Consider the following 24,298-nt stretch of genomic DNA (forward strand, 5'->3'; position numbering starts at 1 on the left):
CCTTTGTGTTTGGGTTTAGTCCAGAGACGGTGAAGAGGCGTCCAGGCAGAAAGTTGCGGAGAAGCTGTTTGCTGTGCAGGAGCGGATCAGTGAGTGGAGAGATGAACTGCTGCAGAAACCACTTGTATCTGCAAGAACACTCATCTATCCAAAAGAATTTGAGGTATATAGCTGGTAAAAAATTACAGTACTGATATGTTATTTTGTTATAATTAAATATTTAGAAATTAGAATATTAAATACTGTAAATTGGCTCTGATCAGATATAATCGACTGGCTTGCAAAGCTTCTGCTCCTTCTTTTTAAAATGAACAAACAAAATACTTTTTTTCTTATGCTCATGCTTTCTGGATAAATTAATAATGCAACTTCAGGCTATTCTCAAAAACACCTGAATATCAATAAATGTAGAAAACAGGCGGATAATGGGACAGACGTTTATAACTTCAACTAAAAGTAATGACAGGATATTGATCGCACTGACAACTTTAAAGGTCTGATTTTTGCTCTTTTTTTCCTTTTGTACACTTGAAAATATAATCTTTACTAAATCAAAACATTTTCATTATTTTCCATTATGAAAATATCCATTCCACAAAAATAAATACATTTTCTTCTTTTTTAATGGAAAACCAGGCAGAAACCGGGTCTGGAAGTTAGCAAGCAGTTAGTCCAATATACAGAACAATACTTTATTAGTAAGATTTTAATGTCGCCAATTAAACATTAAAAAACTGTAAAAAGTTTAGGTGTTTATTTCTATGACAAAATAAAATTAATGGGTAAAAATACTACATCGTTTTTAACTGCTTTCATACAGTTTAATCTTTAGAGTAAACTCATTTTCATGTTGCTGAGCCAGTTTTTGTTTATCTGAACCATCATTTCTGTGCTAACTGAGCAGCTGTGGGACGCGCTGCTGAAGGTCGAATGGTTTTCTGAAGACGTTTCCTCCAGCTGGGCGACACGGCTTCAGAAAGATCTGAAGAAGAGGATAAATGAGGTAAGCATGTCCACAGGGAGGAAAATGCTCTTTACTATCTAAAATGAGAACAATTTGCTCACCTGAGACGTCTCTCTGTGCAGGTCAGCGATGAGGATAAAGTGCTGATCTGGTGCATGGATTCACCTGCGGCTGCTTTGGGCAGAAGCCACCATGTTGTCCAGAACTGTTTCCACGAGATGTTTCTCTCGGCCGTCAAGACCATCTGTCAGGTATACAACTGGATAGGGATTTATCGTGATTTATTCAGTTTGTGGAGCTGCAAATCTTTTTTTCCTTGGAAAAGGACAGAAATATTGAATAAAGTAGAGCAGAATGTGGTCTTTTAAAAGTTATATAATACAGGCAAATAATTACCAGTAATATTAGAATATAAGCGGCATTCACACATCCCAACAGTTTTTACTTGCTGCACATTTCCCACTAAATTGGAGAACAGCCAGTTATTCTGTTCAGTAACTTTCTTTGGGTAAAAACTATATTTAAAACTGTTTGCTCTTGTTTTATTATCAATTATTTTCCACCTGAAGGCCGAAAGTGAAACAGACCATAGGCCCGGTGTGTTGGGGCTTTTAGACATTTACATGTACCCTGCACAAAGTGACTGTTTACGTAACACTATTTAAAACCACAGTGTGTAACTTTTATTTTAAAAATCTGTTTCTTACATATTTGTTAAAACTGCCACTATGTTGTAAAAGTATGATATGAGACAGATGATCCATGAAAAGATCAACCTGAGCTGGAATAGTGATGTGCAGAAACACACCACTCCTTCTCAGAAACAACCAATCAGAGGCAGGAGGAGGGTCTTAGCTCTGTCAATCAACCTCGTGTACATGCTGCTAAGTGTGCTAATGGTGGAGAAACAACTTCCAGAAAAACTGTTTATCCACCTTCATCGTTGGCCATGCTAACTAGCATTAGCGTTCATTGCAGGCTCCTTTGTGGTGAACCAGCTGTAGCGTAGCAGAGAGCAACAGGGAGAGTGTGAGCGTTGTGTACACAAACGTGATTGACAGCACTCAATCGGTGTATTTCTGCATACTGGGAGCAGAGGGAGGAAGAGAAGCTCACCAGAAAGTGACAGTTTTAACAAATATGCAAAAAAAACAAAAACACATTTATTCTAAAAGTTAGAAACTGCACCTTTAACAGTGATTAAGTCATATTAATTCTGATCACAGAGAGAAAAGGAAGGAGACTTGATGAGAATTCTGACCTCGAAGGTGAAAGATCTTCCTCCTAGAGTCACGTCTGCTGTTGTGGTCGAGTCTGCAGCCCGGTTCAGAGACAACATGGTGCTCCAGCTGCTGGATCCTCAGTCAGCTGTGAACTTCCTGCTCTCTAACTGTGGGACATTTACTTGAATCGCACAACATTTTCTTCTCGTTGTGTTAAAGTTTTATGCTCTGCGTCGTCATGTTTTTTACAGTAGCCTCGTTGTTTTGTTTTTAAGGCACTTGGAAGTCAGTCCAGGTGGACGACACGGCGGGACAGGTTGTCCACAGCTGTGTGGAAGCTGTCCGTCTTCTGGTGGCGTCCTTGCTTGAAGGAAGCGTGTCTCTGGGACAGTTGCAGATGTGTCTGAAATACCGAGAGCAGTTCAAGCGACTTTACCAGCAATGTAAGCGTCTGCCAGTAAATAGTAAGTTAAAGTTTCACCCAAACAGAATATTAATTCAGAAAAACTCTCGTCCGCAGACAAGAACACCAAGTCTGAGACGGCTCCTGCTGACGCTGACGTTGTTTTGACTCAGAGAGAGAAGGACCTGAATGCTTTCATGCAGCGCAGACAGGAGATAGATACACTGATAAAGATGTTGGCGAAGGTTACAGAAAGCATCACGGGTCAGTATATCAGACTCACCATTCGTATGTTATTGTCATCTTTAATTAAACTTTTGACATTGTGTTTTTTGTAATTCATCAGTTCCTGAGGTGTCGACTCTCGAAGCACAGCACAGCGCAGACCTCCATGCTGTGAGTCTGAATAAACTGGTGCTTGTTCAGGCCGTTGATGCACAAAAAAGGCTGCAGAAGACTGGTCCTCCTCCAGTCCTGTGGTACAAAATCAGTATGAATGTCTTGAAAATGTCCTCAGAGATGCACAGACTGCATCGCAGCAACCTGATTCTCTCCTCGTGGGTCAAACAAGCAGCATCCGTTGCAGCATCGAGATTCCCCGCCTCGCCTCCCGTTCAGCTGACTCTAATTCAGATCTCAGAGAGCATCTGGACGCCCCTGCAGGAGGAGTTCTCACAGCTTGGAGTCAGCATTGCTAAGGCAAACATCAGGTTCAGGAAGCTCGACCAGATGCTAGAGGACTCCGGTGATCAGGGTGATGGAAAGCTGCTGGAGACTGAGCTGGGTCTCATGTCAGAGGTCATCTCCACGGCAGGAGGAGTCACGGCTGAGAAAGACTGGGTCAAGACGAGGCTGCTTCAGATCCAGGAGTACAGACAGCTGCACGATGCAGCAGCTGCAGCCAGCGCGGTCCTGAGAATCGCTGAGCGGACGGGGCTTTCCGGAAACTTCAACGAAATTAGCTCCCTCAGGCAACTGGTAACAATCTAAATGCTCCACATGACATTTAACTGTGAATTTGCTTTGTTGATATTTTTTCAGTCAGGAAAGGAAAGGTTTCTTGAATAAGAATGTGTAGGAACCTTGTATAATAGATTTCCTATCTTTTACATTTGAGATCATGTTTTGAAATCCTGCATGTTAGTGAACATGTTTTTATGGTTATGGTTTAAGGCTGAGCTGCTTTTGTCGTCATTTATCCTAGAAAAATATGCTGACTCTACTGTGACGTTTTTAATGGTTTTAATGTTTAATGAAACTGTACATGCAAGGCCTTATTTGGTGTGTATGGTTTGGTTTTAGTGTTTTACAACTATCTGTTACAATAAAATGAAGTCAGCCATGGTAATTTTGTATAGTTTCTTTATTCAACAGATGGAGGTTTGCAGTTAAGTGACTCATTTTCATCGTTGTCTCCTCTTCAGGATGAAGACAGCTTTAAGCAGCGGGTCCTGGGGTCTCTCACTGACGACATGTTTCATGCCAGGCAGCAGCTCTCCGCCGTCACCAAGGAACACACTGCGTGTTTGGAAGAGTTTCTGAAAAGCCAACCTCTGATCAGCTGGGTCAGAGAGAATCTCAGAAGTAGGTCGACCCCATAATAAACACAATTTCTTACATTTTTCAGACTAGCCCTGAAAGAAGCAACTATAAGTGGTGCTTCTCTCTGTTGTGCCCATTTTCCAGCGATGAGCGATGTCAAAGTTTATGTCGAGCTAGCTTCGATATCTGCTGGAGAAAACGATACGGAGATTGACCAGGTGGCTTGCTTTCATGATGCGGTGATGGGATACGGCCCCCTGCTCTACTCCCTCCTCCCTCAGACCGGCTTCCAGGAGTTCATGACGTGTGCTCAGCAGGTGTGGGACGCCCAGAGCAGAGACGAGAAGCTCCCTGACAAGCTGGTACTGATTTTCACTTCACAGACCTTAACTTTCTTTAGCAATTTGTAAAGTCTGTTGTTTTTCTAAAGGGGTCCATTGTGCAAAATTCTCATTGCACAATTGCTTCACAAACAACAACAAGAAAAACATAACACACCCGGTTGTTTTCTGGTAATAAGTTCATGTTGTTTGGTGTCTGTGAAATGAGCCGTTTTAAAAAATTTTCAAATTGTTAAGTCACATGTGACGGACACTGCACAGTTACCTAGCAATCCCTCCAAAGCCCTGCCCATCACCTAGCAACCAAAGCCGAGCTCCAGGGTTATTTTGAACTAATTTGTACAATGGTTGCTTGAAAAGACAAGTGTTTTGTTGTCGATCTACCATCCAGAAACCACTTGCTGCATTCTTGTTGGTTGCGCAGGAGGCTCTACGTCTGCTTTTCAAAGATGTACAGTTGTGTTATTGCACATCTGTTTGCAGCCATTTTCACATGCGAGTGTTGGCGTTGAGTTGGGGAATATGACAGCTTATTTTAATTTAAAGTAACAAAAGGCCCTAAAACAACTCATTCTGAAAGGAGCGCAAACTGAGCAGACTGAAATCTCATTATTCGAGAAGGATTTTGTACAAAAATGTAATGAACATGTTTTGTGTAGGCCTATCCTAACCTGTTAAAAGAAGGGTACTCGGTTGCTTTTAATTAAAGTTATCTTTCTGAAAGTATTGGAAAAGTGAGCTGAGGAAAACAACTAGCATAGCATCTTGACATAGCAGCCAACTTCGCAGAGATTAAAAAAAGTAAACAAACCAAAAAAAGCTTGAAATCTTTTAATTTAATCTTCTTTAAGCATTCCCATAAAAGTCAAGCTCCTTGGATGTAAATCGGGTGGGTTTGAAACTTTTTCACAGCACTGGACACGGGCTGGTTAAGTTCAGGTTCTGGGTTAGCGATGACGTTGATGGTACTGGATTTGTCTTTCAGAGAGAGTCGACTCGACTGCTGAACTGGCTGAAGGCTCTGAAGGAGACGCACGGCTCTGTGGAGCAGTCTTCGCTCTCGCTCGCTTCCTCCATCAACACGCATGGAGTTTATCACGTTGGATGGTCAAGTAAAAAAACAGAGAAGGTAAAAGGCCAGTCCTCGTTAAAACACTTTCAAGCTGGATTTGAGACGTTTTCTGACCGATTTTATCCATTTTCAGAGATGTCTTCAAAATATGGTTCTGGTAACAGTAAAAGCAGGAAATGAGGTGAAAAGCTACAAGCTTGAAGATCTGCTGGAGCTTCAGAACAAGCTAATGCTGATGTCGTCTAAAGGGGAACACGGCAGAGAACAGGTCAACAGATTCACAGAGGTAAGAGACTTTTAGCGTTACAATTAGATCTTTATTAGAGAATAAAAACCCACAAAACACAAACTCTGATCTATTTTCTTCTTGTTTTAAATTAATTATTCAATTTTGATTTAATTAGTTCAGACCAACATAACATGTTCAGCTCAGTCATATCATGACAAACAGCTGCAAACATGCATCACATTGTTACATCACTTGATTACTCTAAATATTTTCCCCCAAAAAGCAATTTTGTATTTTTTTGTTCCACAAATTGAAATGTAAAGAAAACATGTTTGCTTATAGTATGAAATATGTGTATGATATGACGCCACCAAGATTAAAATAAGAAAAATTAAGCTCTAATTATTTCCATATTGCTTTTACTTACTTTATGAAAATGTAAATTGTCTGTCCAACGTTTCTACACACATGGTGTTGTGTTTTTCAGGTTTTCCAGGGAGTTCAGAGAGTTGGATCGATCCTTCTGCAAATGCAAACATCTGGCAACATGCTCTTCAGGGACTGGTCTGCTGAGGTCCACTGCTGCCCACTGCAGCAGCCATGCATCAGCATCACCTTCCTGTCCCTCAGCGGCGAGCAGACACTGTACAGCGGCGAGGTGACAGAGCAGCTGCGGAAACTGGCTCGGTCGATGGATTTGTGCCACAAAGAGTGGTGCGCCTTCATCAGCGAGATGCGTTCCAGGTTCAGCTTGTTGAACCACTTCACCTCGGAGCAGCTGGTGTACCTGTGCCACTGGATACACAAGGTGTGTCAACATCAGACATCCGTTCCTCAGCAGCTGTGGCATCTGCTTTTTCCCATAAAGCCTCAGTGCACGGTGAATGACGTCAGGGTTGCTTACTATAACGCAGTGAGCATGAGCTCACAGGATGATGAAGACTCTGACGATGAGGAGGAGTTTTGTGAAGCTGTCATGGATGTCACAACAGCCGCATCCAAGCATGCAGAAGAAGACCTGGGAGAAGATCATGATTTAATGCAGTTTTCAACAGATGAAGAAGAAGAAGATGATGATGTAAATGGGGGCAGGCTTGATAACCTCAAGAGGCGGTTCAAGGGAAACATGTCCCAGTATCTTGAGGCGTCCCTGGACATCCTGACCCTTGCTCAGCTCCTGGAGTGCTTGTCTGAGACAAATTCGCTCCACATGATCAGAAATCTCCCACCGGGACTCCAGGTGGGGAAGCCGAACCTTGTCCTCTGTCCGAGCGCTGAGGTTTTCACCACCACTCTGTCTTTTTACATGGAGAGTCCAGAGCAACCACTGCCGTCTTCTGACGAGGTTCTGGTCTGCAGGGAGCAAACCACCAGAGAAGAGGTGGAGATCTTCCTGCGCAGAGCTCTCTGTCAAGTCTCTAGAGAAAAATGTGAGAAGATCTATTCTCTGGTTAATCCTGGTGTGCTGGGATATGAAGCCAGCGAAGCCTTGGTGGAGCTCTACGAAGGTCTAGAGAGAAGTGCCGGCCCGCATTATCGTTTGGTGATAGTCAGTCCTGTTGTGCACCAGCACAGATGTGTCCCGTCTTACTTCAGCAACTACAAAGTGCAGACTGGCATGAATCTAAGAGAGGAGAGTGCTAGAAAGTACCTTCGTCATCACTTCACCCTAAGCACCTTGTCCCAAGACCCAGTCGCTCTGGTTTCTCCAGATCAGCTCTCTGTCTGGATGGTGTCATCTGCACGCCCTGCAGTTGGTGAGCAATGTTTTCTATCTGCTTCCAGCAGTGAGATGGCTTCAGTTAACAGGGTTAATAAAAAATATATATTGACATCAGTATTTTCCACATGACAGGAAAGTCCCTTTACGTGAAGCGTTTGTTTGAGAAGTTCCAGCAGAAATCTCCGAGAGCGAAACATGTGAGGATCCGTCTGATCGAGGCGAGTGTGGACGTTGACTCGTTGGTTAACACTCTGACAGAGAGACTGTCTCAGCTCAGAGAGCAGGACCCTGTTCTTCTTCATATTGACCCAGCTGGCGTGAGTAGCCATGTTTTACACAGTCGGACAGCTCGTTTGGTTGTTGGCTGAAAGCCCCGACTTTTTTCCCCCGTTCAGGTTCGCTCAGGTTTGGAGGAGCTTCTGTTCCGTCTGTTGGTTCTGGGCTGTTTGAGCGACAGCCATGGCGTGTTGTGGAGAAAGAATAAGGCTCATCTGATCACAGTGGAAGTTCAGAAAGCAATCACATACCATCAAAACCAGGCAAAAGAGGTAGGAATTGTTTTTGGTATCTTGGAATAGATGCAATCTGAAGCCTGTTCCTGCAGAACATTTCTGTCATAGACTATAAAGTTAAATGCTGATACATAATTACCTCTTGGATTAGATTGGGCACATTGTCGCCAATATTCAATCTAGAATCCAATCTATAATTATTTTTCAATTTCGGAACCAATATAGATATTAATATTGGATCAGCGGATCTCTAATAATTACAGAATCAAACTTGCAGTTTCATTTGCAAAATATGTCTTTCAGATCTATTCAATGTTTTTCTTCTTTTAACATAGACTATTGCATGTTACGTATTAATTATGTCACCAATTTGATTCTTTAGATGAAGGTCGGACTTCTGGAAATTCTGCCCACCATTCATTGCAAAGCTCCAAAAGAAGTTATGCAGCTGTTGGGCAGTACAAGGCAAAACAGATTTGATCCACTTGTAGACGAACAGGAGTTTTCCAGCGAGGGAATTCAAAGGCCCTATCAATACTTAAGACTCTACTCCCAGAATCAGCGTCTGGATCGATTTAACTATCAGAAAGGATCCAGAGTTGGGGATCCCAGAGACTGCCTTCGTCTCTTGCTTCATCACTGTGGCATGAAAAATCCATCTTGGGGTGAACTGAAGAACTTCTCCTGGTTCCTCAATGTGCAGCTGAAAGACTGTGAAGTCTCCGTTTTCTGTGATCCAGACTTCCTTGCTGACCATCTGCCAGGCTTTAAGGACTTCATTGTGAAGTTCATGATTCACATGGCAAGAGATTTCGCCTCGCCGTCTCTAAACACATCTGATGAAAGCCCCTCTCTTCACATTGAAAACAATCTAGAAGAAGACCTTCTTACTCGTCTGTCAATTCGAAAGCGATGGGAGAATGAATCACATCCGTATATTTTCTTCAATGCTGACCATTCCTCAATGTCATTCCTTGGCTTTAATGTGCAGATCTGTCAAAGACGAAACACACTCAGGGCAGTTGATCCTCACAGCAATGAGGTTCTCATAGAGAACGTGATGTCACTGGAACTTTTCAATGGCTTGCAACGACAAAGGATTTCGCTTACCGAGGACTTTGACGAGCTGCCCCGGTCAGACAAAATCAAAAGGATTTCTTGTGTTGTTGGAGCAACCAGAGGAATCATGGACAGAAACTTTGATCCAGACCCAACCTACGAGCTCACGGCAGACAATGTGATGAAGATGTTGGCGATACACATGAGGTTCCGATGTGGCATCCCAGTTGTGATCATGGGTGAGACTGGCTGTGGAAAAACCAGACTGGTCCGTTTCCTCTGTACTTTGCAAAGAGAGGAAAGACCAATAGAGAACATGGTTCTTGTTAAAGTACATGGTGGAACCACAGCAGAAATGATTTATAGAAAGGTGCGGGAGGCTGAGGTTCTTGCCCACAAAAATCAGCAGCAGCACAACCTTGATACCATTTTGTTCTTTGACGAAGCCAACACCACAGAGGCCATTTTTGCCATCAAGGAAATCCTGTGTGATCAAACAATGAAGGGAGAACCTCTGAGGTCAGAAAGTGGCCTAAAAATAATAGCTGCTTGCAATCCGTACAGGAAACACTCACCGGAAATGGTGGAACGTTTGGAACGTGCAGGACTGGGATACCGAGTGAAGGCAAACGAAACCGAAGACCGACTTGGCAAAGTCCCTTTGAGGCAGCTGGTGTACAGAGTTCACCCTCTGCCTCCAAGCATGGTGTCTTTGGTGTGGGACTTTGGCCAGTTGAGTGATTCAACTGAGCTTTCCTACATCAAACAGATTGTCCAGAAGAAAGTTTCCGATCACCGTTTGCCAGCATCGTGCAACAGGATCATTTCAGATGTACTGGCTGCCTCCCAGAAATACATGAGAAGTCGGAAAAATGAATGTAGCTTTGTAAGTCTGAGAGATGTAGAGAGGTCCATGAAAGTGTTAGTTTGGTTTTACCAACACAGTCAAGACATTTTCACCAACATAGCTAATCTCAGTGATGATCAAAGAGCCCTGAAGTGCTTGATCTTAGCTGTTGGAGTATGCTACTACCCATCTCTTGTAGCCAAAGACGACTACCTGGAAGAAATTTGCGGGTACTTTCCAAGACCTGTGAACCGTGTTCCAGCATTGCAAGAGGAGATTTCATCCTGTCAAGACCTCTTTCTCCAGAATGTTCAGACAAGGGAGACCATTGCCAAAAACATTGCACTCAAAGAGAACGTGTTTCTCATGGTGGTCTGCATAGAACTGAGGATCCCACTGTTTCTGGTCGGCAAACCAGGCAGCTCCAAGTCTCTTGCTAAAACTGTTGTCGCTGATGCCATGCAGGGCCAGAACTCCCACTGTCAGCTATTTAAGAAACTGAAACAAGTCCACATGGTCTCTTTCCAATGCAGCCCTCACTCAAGTCCAGAAGGCATCATAGGAACATTCAGGAACTGTGCTCGTTTCCAAAAGGACAAAAATATGGAGGAGTATGTGTCAGTGGTGGTGTTAGATGAGATAGGACTAGCAGAAGATTCTCCACAGATGCCACTAAAGACACTTCATCCTCTGCTGGAGGATGGATGCATTGACAATGACAAGCCAGATCCACACATGAAAGTCGGGTTTGTTGGCATCTCCAACTGGGCTCTTGACCCAGCAAAGATGAACCGAGGAATATTCGTGTCCAGGTGGGACCCAAGTGAGGATGAACTTGTGGAGACTGCCAGTGGCATTTGTTCATCTTCCAAGCAGATTCTTCTGAAAATAAAACATCTCTTTCCATCATTGGCCAAGGCCTTCTTAAATATCTGCAATGAGACCTCAAAGAATCAGTTCTTTGGCCTGAGGGATTACTACAGCCTGGTCAAAATGCTGTTTGCTGCAGTCAAGGCCACACAACAAGAGCCAAATGGTGAGCAACTTGTAGAGGTCATCCTACGTAACTTCAGTGGACAGCCGGACAGCTTTGACCCAGTCATATTTTTCCAAGACGTCCTGCAAGATCTGACTGAAATTCCCAGACCAAGAACCTTGCAGATGATATTAAGGAATCTTGATCATGGGACCAGAGAGGAGAGCCGCTATCTCTTGTTGCTGACCACAAACAATGCAGCTCTGCATATCCTTCAGCAACAGGTCTTTGCAAAAGGAGACTATCCACCACCCGAAATCATCTTTGGCTCAGGATTTCCAAAAGACCAGGAATACGCCCAAATATGCAGGAATGTCAACCGAGTAAAAACCTGCATGGAGACCGGAAGAACTGTCATCCTCCTTAACATGCAAAATCTCTACGAAAGCCTTTACGATGCCTTGAACCAGTACTATGTTTACCTCAGTAAGCAGCAGTATGTTGATCTGGGTCTCGGCTCCCACAGAGTAAAATGCCGTGTTCATTCAAACTTCCGGTTGGTTGTGGTGGAAGACCAGAAGAAGGTGTATGAGCACTTCCCAGTTCCCCTCATCAACAGGCTGGAAAAACACAGAGTGGATCGGAGCACTGATCTGAAGGCATGGCAGCACCGCGTTCTCAACAAACTGAGAGAGTGGGTAAAGGCATTCTCTGGAGAGGCCATTGATGATTTCAAGCCCTCTGACATTTTCATTGGCTTCCACGGTGATGCATGTGCCAGTGCTTTGTTGCAAGCCCTAGAAAAGAGACAACAAACTGCTTTTGACAAGGGAGAAGAACAGGAGGAAGAGGACAAACCAAAAACACTTGAGCCAGATGACCAGGACCAAGTGGTTGAGATGGAGCCCAACAAGTTTGTTGATGCAATGGACATTGAGCAAGAAACTGAAAAAATGGATAAGAATGATGAATCCAGTGAAGTTGGGGATGATAGAGAAATGTTGGAAAATGAAGAGCTGATGGAGACAGAAAATGACGAGTCTGCCAGAGAAAATGAGGAAGAGGTCTTCAGCTTGGCGAAAAGTTTGTTGTTAAACTGTGCCACCCCAGATGCTGTTGTGAGGCTCAAATACTCAGATTTATCTAATCAGGACAAAGAGAAACTTCAGAGATTGTACTTCCAGCAGCAACATCACCACTCACTCCGAGATTTTCTGGGAGCTTGTTTGAACACACACCAGGACTCTAGCAAGTTCCTGGAGGTAAGGCTGAAATCTCATCTCCAACGTCACTCTTCCCTTTAGACTTCACAAAAACTCTTGACTGCACTTTGCTCTATGTTCTTTTTTTATAGATCACAACATTTTCCAGCTTGCTGACAAAATTAGATGTAAGGGGTGTAGCCCCTGCGCTAGGACTTCATACAGACAGGATCCTCTTGCTGTCACTCCACCAGTTTGACACTGAAGTCTCTTTCTGCAAAAAAATACGGTAAAATAGACTGAGTCATGCATCTTTGCATATTTTTATGCATGCGATCAAACTATTAGCAAAAATCTGAAGATACCATAACCAAAAATAAAAAATTGTCTGACACTTGCCTGTTATGTTTTATAAACCCAGGCTACACTATTTAGAAATGTATGTCTTGAGTGTTGGATATATTGTTGATGTCTCATTCTGAAAAGCTTAATTGATCTTACATGTTCTCAAAATAACTGGGTGAATTCAGGAGTTAACCTCAGTTTGTTTATGTAAAGTAGCATAAATAGCTTTTCTGTGTTTGTGTGTCAGGACGTTCCTCCAATACGCTGGCAGCTCGCTCCACCTTCTGATCATCCAGATGGACCTGGAGGAATCCCAGTGCAGCGACGAGCTCATCGCTTCAGCAAAGTACGGGCCTCCTCTTTACTAAGCAGAGTGGACGTTTGACTTGCCAGGTGTGTTAATGAGTATTAACGCCAACAGGTACTGCACCATGAATTACATGGCTTCAATGGACGTTCAGATGTGTTGGGTGATCTTCATTGTGAAGGTCTCAAGGATTCCGAGCCAGTCTCGGTACATTGGTTTCCAAGGAGGTGAGGACCAGAAGGACGGAGGTTGTGAAGGCAGTGTCCCTGTTGTGTTGTTAACAACACACTGAAAGCTTATTTTGTGTGATTCCTTCATAGGATTCTGGCATTCGGTTCACATCGATGACCTGAGGGATTCAGAAGACATGAGTCTGAATCTGTCAGATTTCTGCGGAACGCTCATCAGCGCCTTGCTCAAACCTGCACTGCAAGGTACGAAACACCAGCTGGGCTTTAGTTATCATTTTGTTTTACAAATTAAATTTAAATCCAGGCCAATAATTATTGTGTATTATAACAGAACCGTGAAGAACAGATAAATATTTTAAAGTCTTATTTTAAAAGATCCATAGTTTTCAAAGACTAAAACCACTAAACAAACACTTATTAAAATCCTGGTATAAGTTCTCAAACAAAATCTTGAATTTGGTTTTAATAATCTTCAGTTTATTTTAGAAAGTTTAAATGTGATCCAACTAAGATTATATTTCACTGAAATTTGAGGCTGTGAGGTTTTGTGCTGCTTACTTACAAAATGCTTTTTAGCTGTTGTTACCTTTAAATACTTTACTCTTGTCCTAAATATTTACATTCAGCCTTTCCATATTTTACATTTAATATCACTGAGATTCTAAAGGATTTTCGTTGCTACAGAAAATTTAACTTAGGGACAACTATTTTACCTAGAAAATTCACAGGTTTTAGAAATATAAAAACTTGCAGTGCCTTTTTAAAGTACTGAAACTCCTTCAGCATTTTCACTTTCCTTTACCCCGATGCTAATAAATAAAATTCAGTGACACCAATTTCAGCCAGAACTCATTAGAGATTCACAAAATAACAAATCAATCAGGGACAATGGTGAACAGGTAGATTAATTTGTAAATTATATTGTATTGTGCAGTGAAGTACGGAATTGCCATTAAAATCCATTTTTGAATTTTGACGAGATTTTAATATTGATGCTGATATATTCCCTCTGTCTAGTCTGAACATGAAACAGATTTTTCAGATTTTTATTTTTGAAAGGTTTTGTAATCCATACATCATTACTTTTCCACTTTAGCACATTACTTCATTTAGACTGAAATACAATGTAGATGAAAGCTTTTTTTTAATTTTGAACAGAAAATCAGAACGACAGTGAAGGAATGAGTTTAATAAACGACTCTGAAGACGACAGAAAAGTAAGATTATATCTAAGTAGTTTAAAATAAAACTATAGTTTGTATTTTTTTTTATGATTACTTTATGCCTGCTTCTCTGTGCAGGTCAAGAGAGCACACCTTCACAGCCCGTCTCTAGTCCGTTCCTGTATCCAAAAAGCTGTGGGTTTGCTGAGAGACCCAGACAATCTGACATCGAGGGGCCTGCAGCGAATGCACATCCTGCTGACGCACCTGTCAACCGACCAAAACCCCACATCAGGTAAACTTCTGATGGATTTATTGTTCACACTGATTGGCCAACAAAACAAAATGATCCCAGGTTTTGTTGCTTGTCGGTTCTGATCCAACTCTGGTGTTTCCTGAAGCTCGCTTCCAGAGGGTCCTGTTGAGTCGGCTGGCTGAGACTCTGGCCCAGAGAGAAGAATTGATGGCCGCTCCTAAAGAGTGGGTTAGCAAAGAGGCAAAGAAACGCCGGGCTCTGCAGGAAGGAGGAACTCTGAGGTAATGTTTGATGCATCTCAAAACAAAAAAACTAATCTAGACAATGAGCTCAATTAAACATAATAACAATTTTTACTTACAAATATGGCTGCAAATTACAAGTTTTAATATTTGTTCTTAAATTCTGATTTTGAAAGATTCTGTGTGTTAATATTTCTTTGCTCAAAACTGTGAATCTGTTCAACTAAAAATGAAACCAGCGGATAGATACTAATGCCTAATAAGAAAAACATTAGCAAATTGTTACAGGGAAGTATTTTACATAAAATAAAGAAAGGGCAACCCTGAATATTCTCTTAATGAAACTGTCACACAAAAACAGAGTATCTTCAGTCAGAGGCTTCTTCAAATTTGCTGTAATACAGACAGCTACAGGATATCCTTCCTGCCCGCGTCCATCACCGTCTACAATAACTCTTTAAAGAATCTTGAGTAATTTGAGTTACAACAACATTTAATTTCCCTTTGGGATTAATAAAGTGTTATTGAATTGAGTTGAAATGAAACTATTATTTCCACTCCTGAAGCCCAATCAGAAGAGTAGGAGATGATACACTGCAGTTATGTTGAGCTGAAACCAGCATCTCTACATGATTGACAAAGTTTTCTGTTCAGTCTGTTGGATCCCAACACGAAGACACATCATTGTACTAAGTAAGGCATTGATTAGGTGATCACTTTTACCCGAATTTTCTGCAAATAAGTGCTCGAGTTGGTATTGTTTTTGTTCGGGAATTGGTGGAAATGTCAGTAGGTTATTATATAAAGCAAGAATTTGCATCTTACGCAAAACATAAACTGTATGTAGTAAAATTAGACTTGAAATTTTAAAGTGTCTTAAGGTTTTCATCTTTTATTTATGCTAATGTAGCATTGTTGGTAAAACTTTGAGGTTTAAAGTGTAATGTTAAGTATTTACTTTAATGACCTGCGTGTTTTCTGTGTGTGTGAAGGCACACCCTGTGGCGCTGCCTCCAGTCCACCGTGACACCGGTGCTGGCCAGCATCTTGGAGGTGATCGATCGGTACTCCAATCTGGACCTGCTCTCTGCTGACAGCAGACTCAGTCCGGGTCTTGTGAAGCTCTGGATGGACATCCTGGCTGACTCACAGGTTTTATACCTGCCACCTCCATCAAATCCAAGGTACCGATTGGATGATTTGTCTTTTACAGGCTACACTAAGGTCCTTACTCACTCTGGTCCTCTGTGAGTGGCTGCCCTGCTTTATTTAACCGGAGGAATTTATTGTTAAAATAAAAACATTTCTTTGATTGCATTTCCCAGCGACTCAGACCAGGAGGTTCTGGTGCAGCACTACTTCCTGTTGGACAGTGAGCAGCAGTCGTGCTCGGCTCCGTTCAGCTGGATCATTAAAATGAACCTGGACAGCCTGTGGGAGGAGTCCGAGTTCATGCCAGGTTTGAGGCCAGCTCTTAATCAGATATTTAGAAATATTTTGTGATCTGATTTGTATCTGCTCTACAGTGTCTAAAGAAGGAAGCACGGAGAGGATTCTCCAGTTTGTGAGCAGCTTCTCCAGTAGCGGACCGGGCCATCACCTCCAACAGCTTTCTGAGGAGGAGCGATGGGAATATGGTCGTCTGTTCCTGCAGGACTTCCTGCTGCTCTCTTTGAAGATAAAGTCCAAGGACGAACTCAAGGTTCAGAGATTTTCACTTGTTGAGATGTCATATCTTGATTTAAACCAAAAGAAAAATCAGTAACTGCGTTTCCATTACGAATGTATGTAAAACTTTGCTGAAAAAGCATGATTTCGCAATTACGGTGTTTCCATTAAATAAGAAGCACAATTAAAATCACACATGACTACGTTTGTTAATGCAATTAGCCGTTACAAAACATGCTGTGCTGCCACTGTCCTCCTACTACTTCCTGTCATCTTCTTTGTCTTTTCTGCCAGTAGTAGCATTTTTTTTCCCCATCACGTGACTCGTGTGATGGGAAAAGTGTTTTGCAAAATCATTTTAATACAGCCAAAAAAAAAACAACTCATCATAGTGCAAAGACTTTTATAAAAACATGTTTTTTTTTTTAATTGGCACGTTTCCATGAAATGCTTTTATTTTCGTAATTCCAATTTTTGCAATTATAAAGTCAGTGGAAACGCAGCTGAGTTAAACATGTTTTAAACAGTTTTGTCACATAATAGAACTAATTTTCTATTTTCCATCCATGCAGCAGCTTTGATCAGTAGTTCTTCAGGGTTTTTTTTTTTTTCAAGCTTGATACCAAGTTTTTGATGATCTGCTGTCAAAGCAAGGTGTTAGGGCTTAATGAAACAACCTACAACTATATCTGAGAGTCAAGTCATTTAGAAATAAGAAAGAAAATCTAACTAGTTTCTAAACATTTTTACGTCCTTAAGGTGATAAGTTTTTTCTGTCTCATCCATTAAGCTTAGTAGCCTTCTTTGTGTCATAGATCACTGTGAAGTGGCTTTACAACACAAAGTTTTTGTCTGAAGAGGATATTTGCTTTGACTAGGACATGTGTACCTGTACTGATCGTACATGTCATGCGCAGGTGTTTATCAGAGCCATACAGGGCTGTTTGACGGAGCTTCAGATGTCCATGGGAGCTGCTCCTGATCTCTCTCCTGCTTGGATCATGGCAGCCGCAAAGTATTTTGCAGCCAGATTGGACATGCTAAGCCACATGTTCCTCCTGCAGCCACAGCTGACCGCAGATGTTCTTCAGCGGGGATCGATGAACAGCGAGCAGAAAGAAATGGTGACAATGATCTTCTTTATCTCTGACTTAAAAAACAATGTTGAGGCATTTCTTTTTCAATCTGAGGGTTATCGTAACGTGTTTTTCATTCTGCAGGTGGAGGACGTTTTGGCCCTTGGGATCTGCGTCGAACAGATCAAACTTTTGACTCTGACGTCCCTCGATGAATGCAGGTCGTTTGTGGGCAGAGTGGAGTTGCTTCAGCCGTGTCTGGACAGAGCCTTCAGCCAGAAATATGGCGCTCTCTGTAGTGCTGCCTGTTTTCAGCATCTGGCCTCCATCAGGTGTCTAAAAAAGTTTTAAAAATTGATTCTGTTTGTCTATGACTCCACTGTTTAACATTTGACACAGTTTGTAATCATTATTTATAGTATATACCTGTTCTGGATAGATGTGCAAAAAAAAAACAAAATGTAATTTAAAAACATTTTCTGATTACCAGACATTTGTAGTCCAATCACTGTAGAAACATCTTCTTAATATCTTAGTAAACTTTTGTATTTATTCTATAAAATTGGAAAAAATTATAAAGACCTGGAGTTTTGAGTCTGAAAAAAAGTTGAATTCTCATCTGAAGAAATGTGTTTGTTAGATGTTATTTAATCCAAAATCTTCTTTCATTTCAGGTCATTGTGGCATGGGATGCTTGTTGTTGCATCTTTTATCCAGCAGATCACTTTCAAAGTGAAACAAGATGACTCGAAGCTTAAAGAACTGTCTCTGAAACACTGCAACCTTCACCTGAACGTACGTCAGAGAGTTGTTTAGCATCTCTGATGTTTTTTAAACTGGCTTAAATCCTAAACTGAGTTAGGAGTAAGAGTCTAAACTAATGAGTTTTCTGTCATATTAGTAATTGTATGTGCTCGCTGCCTGACGGAGACTTTTCAAAGGTTCAGTAGCTAAAATACAGTTAGATGTTTTTGTTATAAAGTCTGTTTTTTTGTCCAACAGCTGATGCAGGAGTCCCCTGATGTTAGAAGTGTAAACACGCTGGAGCAGCTGATCCGGATTCTCAATTCCTTCCATGACGAATGCATCAGCAGGGATCTCAGGTCAGATTTTATCTTTTGTTTTGTCATCATCTGTAACTTAGGAGATTTTACCTTATTATTGGATATAAGACTATATATTATGGACAGTAAAGATGCGAATGACCCTTTGTGTTGAAGGTTTGGAATCTCCTGCCCAGTTTGCCTGCTGGAGTTCACTGAGCCGTCCGTCCTGCCTTGCCAGCACATCATCTGCCTGCCTTGCCTTCAGAAATGCGTTCAGCAGAACCGACGTTTCTGCCCGAAATGCAGGAAGGAGTTGCCAAACGACTTCACGCCAACTGTTTCCCGCAGCGTCAAGTGAGTTGAAAAGAGTAATACAAAATCCGTCTAATATCCTGTTCTGCCAGAATTTTACTGATGGAAATAAATTACAAAATAATTGCGCTGACAAGTGCTGATCCAACCTGAACCAATGCTATCTAACTTATAACCTTTGTCAGGGTTTCCTCGCATCTTTTGAAGTCTTAAATTTATGTGTCGGTAATTAAGGCCTTGAATGTCTAAAGTTTGAGTCACCATCAGACGTTTCATTGCATTCTGTGATTCAAAAGTTAGCCTACCTGTAGCTAGCTGCTAATATTCCCTTACTAGCAAGCTTTTTGCATCTGTCATGGGTAAGTGTACATTTATCACGAGTTTTTGCCACTGGCTCACTTCTGTTGGTTTGGCTTGGTGCTTCTTTGTAAAGAAAAGCCACAAATCGACCCCAGAAATTCCCAACCATCCCGTATATTTATCTTTTTTCTGTCTTAAATGTAATTCAGGGTGGCACTCGAGCAGCAGGCAGTCATCAGACGTTGTTGCAACTCCTTCTTCCTGGAGGTCGTGTCCAGGTTCTGTTTGTCAGAGGGGCAGAAGCCCGAAGAGGGCGTGGTGGAGCTGCTGTTCTCGCTGCTCGTCTCTGCTAACGGTCAGTGACTGAACGAGTCGGTGTCAGTGAACACGTACCAGGTCATTAGCAAATACCGAGGTGTCTCCCTCCGCTATCGTTGCAGGAGACGTTTACCGCACCAGAGAGCTCACTCCCTTCCTGGAGTGTGTGGATAACAGTCCAATGGTCCGATCGGTGCTGCCGAAGCTTCTGCTGCAGTACAGGTGAGGGAGAAGGCGTAAACAACTTCTCATGCTGTAGGAAAATGCACAACTATTAAAGCTGCAGTATGTAACTATCAGAAAACATTTATTTTTTAAGTATTTGTTAAAACTGTCACCATGTTCTGATAGCACTGTATGAGACAGATAATCTGTAAAAAAAAAAAAAATCTAGCTCCTCCACTTCCTCCCTGTGCTGCTATTGCAGTCTGCAGAAATTTACCACTCCTGGTCAAATGTAACAAATCAGTCAGGAGGAGTGTCTTAGCACTGTCAGTCAATCAATTTATGTATGCGCTGCTCAGTGTGCTAGTGGTGGAGAAACAACTTACCGTTTCAGGAAAACCGTTTATCTGCCATCATTGATGGTCGTGCTAACTAACTTGAGCGGCTGTGGCAGGCTCTGTTGATGGGGAGAAACTGTAGTTTGTTCTGTAGTAGCAGAGAACAAAGTGGAGAGTGTAGGCAACGTGTACACAAGCATGATTGGCAGCGCTAAGACCTTCCTCCTGGATCTGCTCATTTTTTTTCTGACAAAGCGTTGCATTTCAACACTTGGAAGGAGAAATCTCAGGTTTTTTCCCCTAATTATCTGTCACAAACCAAACTGTCACTACAAACATATAACAGCATATTTTTATAGAAGTTTAACCAAAGTACATGTCTTAGTTTTGACCAGGTGAAGACTCACATCCAGAACTACCTGAGGAATCTGGAGAACAACCTTTTGGACCAGGAGGACCGAACAGAACTCTATCTGCTGTTTGCCAACTGCTTCCAGGTTCACCGACTTTCAGACTTTATTATTGTGTTGCTGATATTTGTTCAGAAACAAACTGAAACTTTCTACTGATGACAGTTTGATTGCTGTCACTAATATGAACTGCTTCTTTCAGGATTCCCTGCTGTGCTCAGCAGCCAGAGAAGTGGATCCTGCTGCGGAGCATCAAGCAGACGTCGGATTTCTGAGCAGGATTGTGAGGAAACAAACTCCCGACAGACAAGAGGACCCAGCAGAGTTTCTCCTTAACATCGCCAAACTGAAAATCTGCCTGAGCACGGCTGCCAAGCTGCTCGAGAAAACTCCAGCTCAAGGTGATCTGATTTTTAAAACCAGCTCTGAAGTTGCACATATGTGCTAGCGCTGTGGGGACGAACGTGCATGTTTTCTTTTTCTGATTAAAAAAAAGGTGGACAGGTGATGGCTACAGAATACCTGCGTCAGGTGAGAGGGTTATTTGAGTACGGCGGCAATGATTGGCTCAGGGTTTACCTGCTGCGAGCGCTGCACAGGTGCTCAGGTATGGAGTCCATCGTGTCCCTGATGAACAGCCCGGCCTGCAGGTGGATCTTCCCTGCACAACTACTGCAACTCCAGGTGCAACACTTTGATTCATCATTTTGTTTTTAGTCTTTTTGTGGACTATTTCACAGGGACTCCTAATGATACTGTATGTTACTGTGCTGCTAAGGAATTAATTTAAGCAAAATCATTGTTTTTTTTTGCTTTCAGAGAAAGATTCCAACAAACGTAGACCACTTCCTTTGCTGCGGGACGACTTACAGAGATCTGAGAAACGCTGTGGGTCAGGTTCTCCTGGAGAACCGGTCCGACAGCTTTGTAACTGAGCTGCAGGTGAGAGCTACTCCAGAGCTGAAGCAACTGCTGACTGATGTAGCTTCATGTTTCCTTATCGCCACTAGAGGCCAGCAAATCTTAATCATTTTAACTTTTGGAAAGGAGTCACTGGACTTGATTTCCATAGCGTCGGATGTGAGTGAAACATATGACAGTGAGGGCCAGTAGTAGATGCATTTAAAAGCATAAGCAGCACAGAGTGGTCACATGTTGGCTGTAATCATCAGAAATTGATACTGTGTCTTTGTTGTTGTTACTTCAATTTATTTTTTGTGCAATTAACACCATATTGGAGTTAGATATGGAGTTTTTATGCAATTTTGTTTAAAAAAATCACGCTAATGTTTTGTGTATATTAGTTTTATTGTTTTTACTGTTTATTGCATTACTGCTGCATATATGAATTTCCCTCTTCAGGATAAATAAAGTGTCTTTTCCCTTGTGCTTTCTGTCTGCAGAAGCTGAGAGGATCTCAGGTCAGCCTGGTGGCTCTGGCTCTGTTTAGACAGGTCACCTGCAGGTACAGGTCACCTGATACCAGCATACATCCTTCCACACAGGTACACTCTGTCAAAAGTTCATCTAATGTTCTTTAAAAGGAGTTCAAAAGGCTAAAAACTTTTGAAATTATTCAAGGATTAAGATTAAAAGGAAAAGCTGTTTGATTTGTGTAGCTTATTTAAGAGAATGTTCAAAATGTTCTGTTGACTTTCCAGTTCTTAGTAATTTAAATTGCTAATAAAATACTTGCTCTGAAATATTTCTAACACCCTTTTTTGTACGATCGTTCAGGAGAGAGAGAGACTGAAAGCTGTCCTCAGAAACATTGACCGGAATGAGCTGAGGGAGTTCTGCTCGGCTCTTCTGATGAATCGTATCGGCCGAACAGGGTCCGATCTTCACATCAACTCAAATCTGTCGGGTCTGAGACAAACTCTCCTGGAGCTGCTGGTCCATCTGGACTCTGTGCTCCTCTGTGGAAATCCTCTTCTGGTCCCACTTCATCTGATCGCCTTCCAGCCTGAGAACGTCCCAGTGAGAAGCTTGTTTATCTGTATAAAAGAAACTCAGTTTTGCAGATTCATGTCACTTTTCTTAGTTACTGATTAACAAATTCTTATTTGACACAAAATATTTATATCTACACATGCTGTTATAAGATCAAAACTCTTTTTATAATGTAATCATAATCAGGTCCCCTCCAGAATAACCTCTGTTATTTACTGTATGGACATCACCTACCTTCCTCATTATTATTAATTTTCATTTTTCTTTTTCACCCAGGACCTGTACCTTCCAACTATGCCAGATGATCACACAAGTGAAGCCAGACTGTGGCTAAGAGAGAAGAAACTCCAGATGTTCAGTAAGTGTTAACATCATGATGTCATATCAAGTTAATAAAAAAGAATTCACATCAGTTTTCAGATTATATAGTATTATTAAAATAGTGGTTACAGTAAAGGAGAAAAAACTCCCGAAAGTCTGAAAGTTGCTGAATAAAAAAGAGGAAACTATAGAACCATGGGAGAAAACAAGAAACGTATATTAACAGTAAGGAAGTCAGTGAGCGTTCAAATTATTAAATAAAGGCAGACATATAAATAAATACCAAATTTAGGATTGTCCCAGGTTTTCTGTAGCTTTTTTTTCTGAATTTTCGCATCAACTGTGAGAGCTTTCCTGTCTTAAAGTTCTTAAATGTGATGTTTTCCTTTATTTTTAGCATGTGCAAATGGACATCCTTGCTTTGTGGGAGAGGTAGGTATTCACTATTTGTTTTAATCCCTCATAAACTACTAGCAGCATAAAAGGATCTTCAGTGAGTCATTAATCCCGTGTTGTCTCATAGTGTGGAAAGCCAATGGTTAGATCATTCTGTCCTGACTGTGGGCTTTCCATTGGTGGAGAAAGACATGTCCCAGTGGCAGGTTTTACTCACCACAACCAGCACAGGTGAGACCTTCTGTTGATTTAAGTTTCTGAACGGTTTCACTTGCACATCTTTGTTTAATCCATTTCTTTTGGTGTAAATATCAGGGACCAGACCCGGACAGGACACGTCCTCGGTGAGGCTCATCGGAGGTCCGAAGTTCCTGAAAGACAGATGACGTCGGTTCAGTCCGGCATCCTGCGGCTGCTGATGCACCTCGCTATGCTTCAAGGAGCCATAAAGAACCACAGAGTGAGACTGGACCTCATATTTCTCGTCACTTTTTAATAATATTCCTCCATATTAAGACGGGACAACCTATGTCTCATTATATCAGAGAGTCAATGACATGATCCATCCCCGTCCGCTGGATGTTTTCCAATTTCTGTGGGACCACCTGGAGAGGGACATGAAAGTGTTGGGAAAAACTCTGGACCAGAACAAGGACGACACAGCAGTTATGGTTCACCTCATCCTGGCACGACTCCCTGAAGGTAGAGCCATCTTTACGACGACTTTTTATTGGTGTTTAGGTCGAGAAGTGAAAACGTGACTTTAAACGTGCCGATATTTGATGAAGCTTCCAGGGGAGCGAGACCGGATCTGTCCTCCAGACAGGGAAGGGAGCGATGGGAGAAACTCCTCTGTGATTCTGCCATCAACCCTGTGCTTCAGGTAAAAACACTTTAAGGTGTTTTAAAAATAAACAAGGTTGCTATCCAGTCTGGAAAATGTAGAATTTGATTTAAATGTTTTCCAGGTCTGAATAAGTGGGAAAAAATGGGAGAGTAGGTCTGCAACTGACCATTATTTTAGAAATCAGTTATTCTATTGTTTATTTTGATACTTAATCAATTAATCAGATAAAACAATGGCTCTTTCTGCAGATTTTATATTTAACCACTTACGCTTATTTTTTGCAATACTAGAAATACATAAAACATACAAACACACAATAATTAAATTATATTTTTAAATAAGAAAATATAAATGTTACTGCTTAGCGTGCAATAACAGAGCATTCATTTAGTGAACATTGGTAGCAAATGATAAATCTGCAGCTAAATTAAATTTTCCTAACATTAACATATGAAATGCCCTTTTGGCTCAACATCAGAACAGTGTAGGGCTAATCCTTTTTTATTTTTTAGATTAACCAGTTAATAACTGGATAGCAAAAGGTTCTTAAT

General features: G+C 41.7%; 1 protein-coding gene and 1 long non-coding RNA gene across 2 annotated transcripts in view; one reads left to right on the forward strand and one right to left on the reverse strand.

The window, feature by feature from the left end:
- Positions 1–24,298, forward strand: part of rnf213b (ring finger protein 213b) — a 36,499-nt gene that overhangs the window by 5,754 nt on the left and 6,447 nt on the right. Inside the window, exons 12-55 of the mRNA XM_008437512.1 lie at positions 20–163; positions 905–1,003; positions 1,087–1,215; positions 2,191–2,356; positions 2,463–2,630; positions 2,708–2,854; positions 2,937–3,568; positions 4,015–4,174; positions 4,277–4,494; positions 5,459–5,602; positions 5,679–5,831; positions 6,262–7,531; positions 7,630–7,814; positions 7,893–8,045; positions 8,392–12,153; positions 12,246–12,382; positions 12,686–12,784; positions 12,860–12,972; positions 13,066–13,179; positions 14,095–14,153; positions 14,238–14,394; positions 14,501–14,636; positions 15,590–15,781; positions 15,923–16,056; positions 16,124–16,299; positions 17,183–17,389; positions 17,486–17,673; positions 18,016–18,136; positions 18,344–18,444; positions 18,562–18,741; positions 19,209–19,354; positions 19,440–19,539; positions 20,206–20,317; positions 20,433–20,631; positions 20,727–20,914; positions 21,050–21,172; positions 21,634–21,735; positions 21,968–22,210; positions 22,460–22,541; positions 22,902–22,936; positions 23,028–23,131; positions 23,216–23,360; positions 23,446–23,602; positions 23,689–23,783. Of these exons, the coding sequence (XP_008435734.1) occupies positions 20–163; positions 905–1,003; positions 1,087–1,215; positions 2,191–2,356; positions 2,463–2,630; positions 2,708–2,854; positions 2,937–3,568; positions 4,015–4,174; positions 4,277–4,494; positions 5,459–5,602; positions 5,679–5,831; positions 6,262–7,531; positions 7,630–7,814; positions 7,893–8,045; positions 8,392–12,153; positions 12,246–12,382; positions 12,686–12,784; positions 12,860–12,972; positions 13,066–13,179; positions 14,095–14,153; positions 14,238–14,394; positions 14,501–14,636; positions 15,590–15,781; positions 15,923–16,056; positions 16,124–16,299; positions 17,183–17,389; positions 17,486–17,673; positions 18,016–18,136; positions 18,344–18,444; positions 18,562–18,741; positions 19,209–19,354; positions 19,440–19,539; positions 20,206–20,317; positions 20,433–20,631; positions 20,727–20,914; positions 21,050–21,172; positions 21,634–21,735; positions 21,968–22,210; positions 22,460–22,541; positions 22,902–22,936; positions 23,028–23,131; positions 23,216–23,360; positions 23,446–23,602; positions 23,689–23,783 (11,475 nt within the window). The remainder of the gene's footprint in view (positions 1–19; positions 164–904; positions 1,004–1,086; positions 1,216–2,190; positions 2,357–2,462; positions 2,631–2,707; positions 2,855–2,936; positions 3,569–4,014; positions 4,175–4,276; positions 4,495–5,458; positions 5,603–5,678; positions 5,832–6,261; positions 7,532–7,629; positions 7,815–7,892; positions 8,046–8,391; positions 12,154–12,245; positions 12,383–12,685; positions 12,785–12,859; positions 12,973–13,065; positions 13,180–14,094; positions 14,154–14,237; positions 14,395–14,500; positions 14,637–15,589; positions 15,782–15,922; positions 16,057–16,123; positions 16,300–17,182; positions 17,390–17,485; positions 17,674–18,015; positions 18,137–18,343; positions 18,445–18,561; positions 18,742–19,208; positions 19,355–19,439; positions 19,540–20,205; positions 20,318–20,432; positions 20,632–20,726; positions 20,915–21,049; positions 21,173–21,633; positions 21,736–21,967; positions 22,211–22,459; positions 22,542–22,901; positions 22,937–23,027; positions 23,132–23,215; positions 23,361–23,445; positions 23,603–23,688; positions 23,784–24,298) is intronic.
- LOC103481770 (uncharacterized) lies at positions 23,374–23,669 on the reverse strand. The gene is made up of 2 exons (XR_536343.1): positions 23,578–23,669; positions 23,374–23,505 (listed from the first exon to the last, which is right to left on the reverse strand). It is a non-coding gene; the product is annotated as an uncharacterized LOC103481770 (long non-coding RNA).

Source organism: Poecilia reticulata, linkage group LG19 (genome assembly GCF_000633615.1).
Source record: "Poecilia reticulata strain Guanapo linkage group LG19, Guppy_female_1.0+MT, whole genome shotgun sequence".
NCBI classification, from domain to species: domain Eukaryota; kingdom Metazoa; phylum Chordata; class Actinopteri; order Cyprinodontiformes; family Poeciliidae; genus Poecilia; species Poecilia reticulata.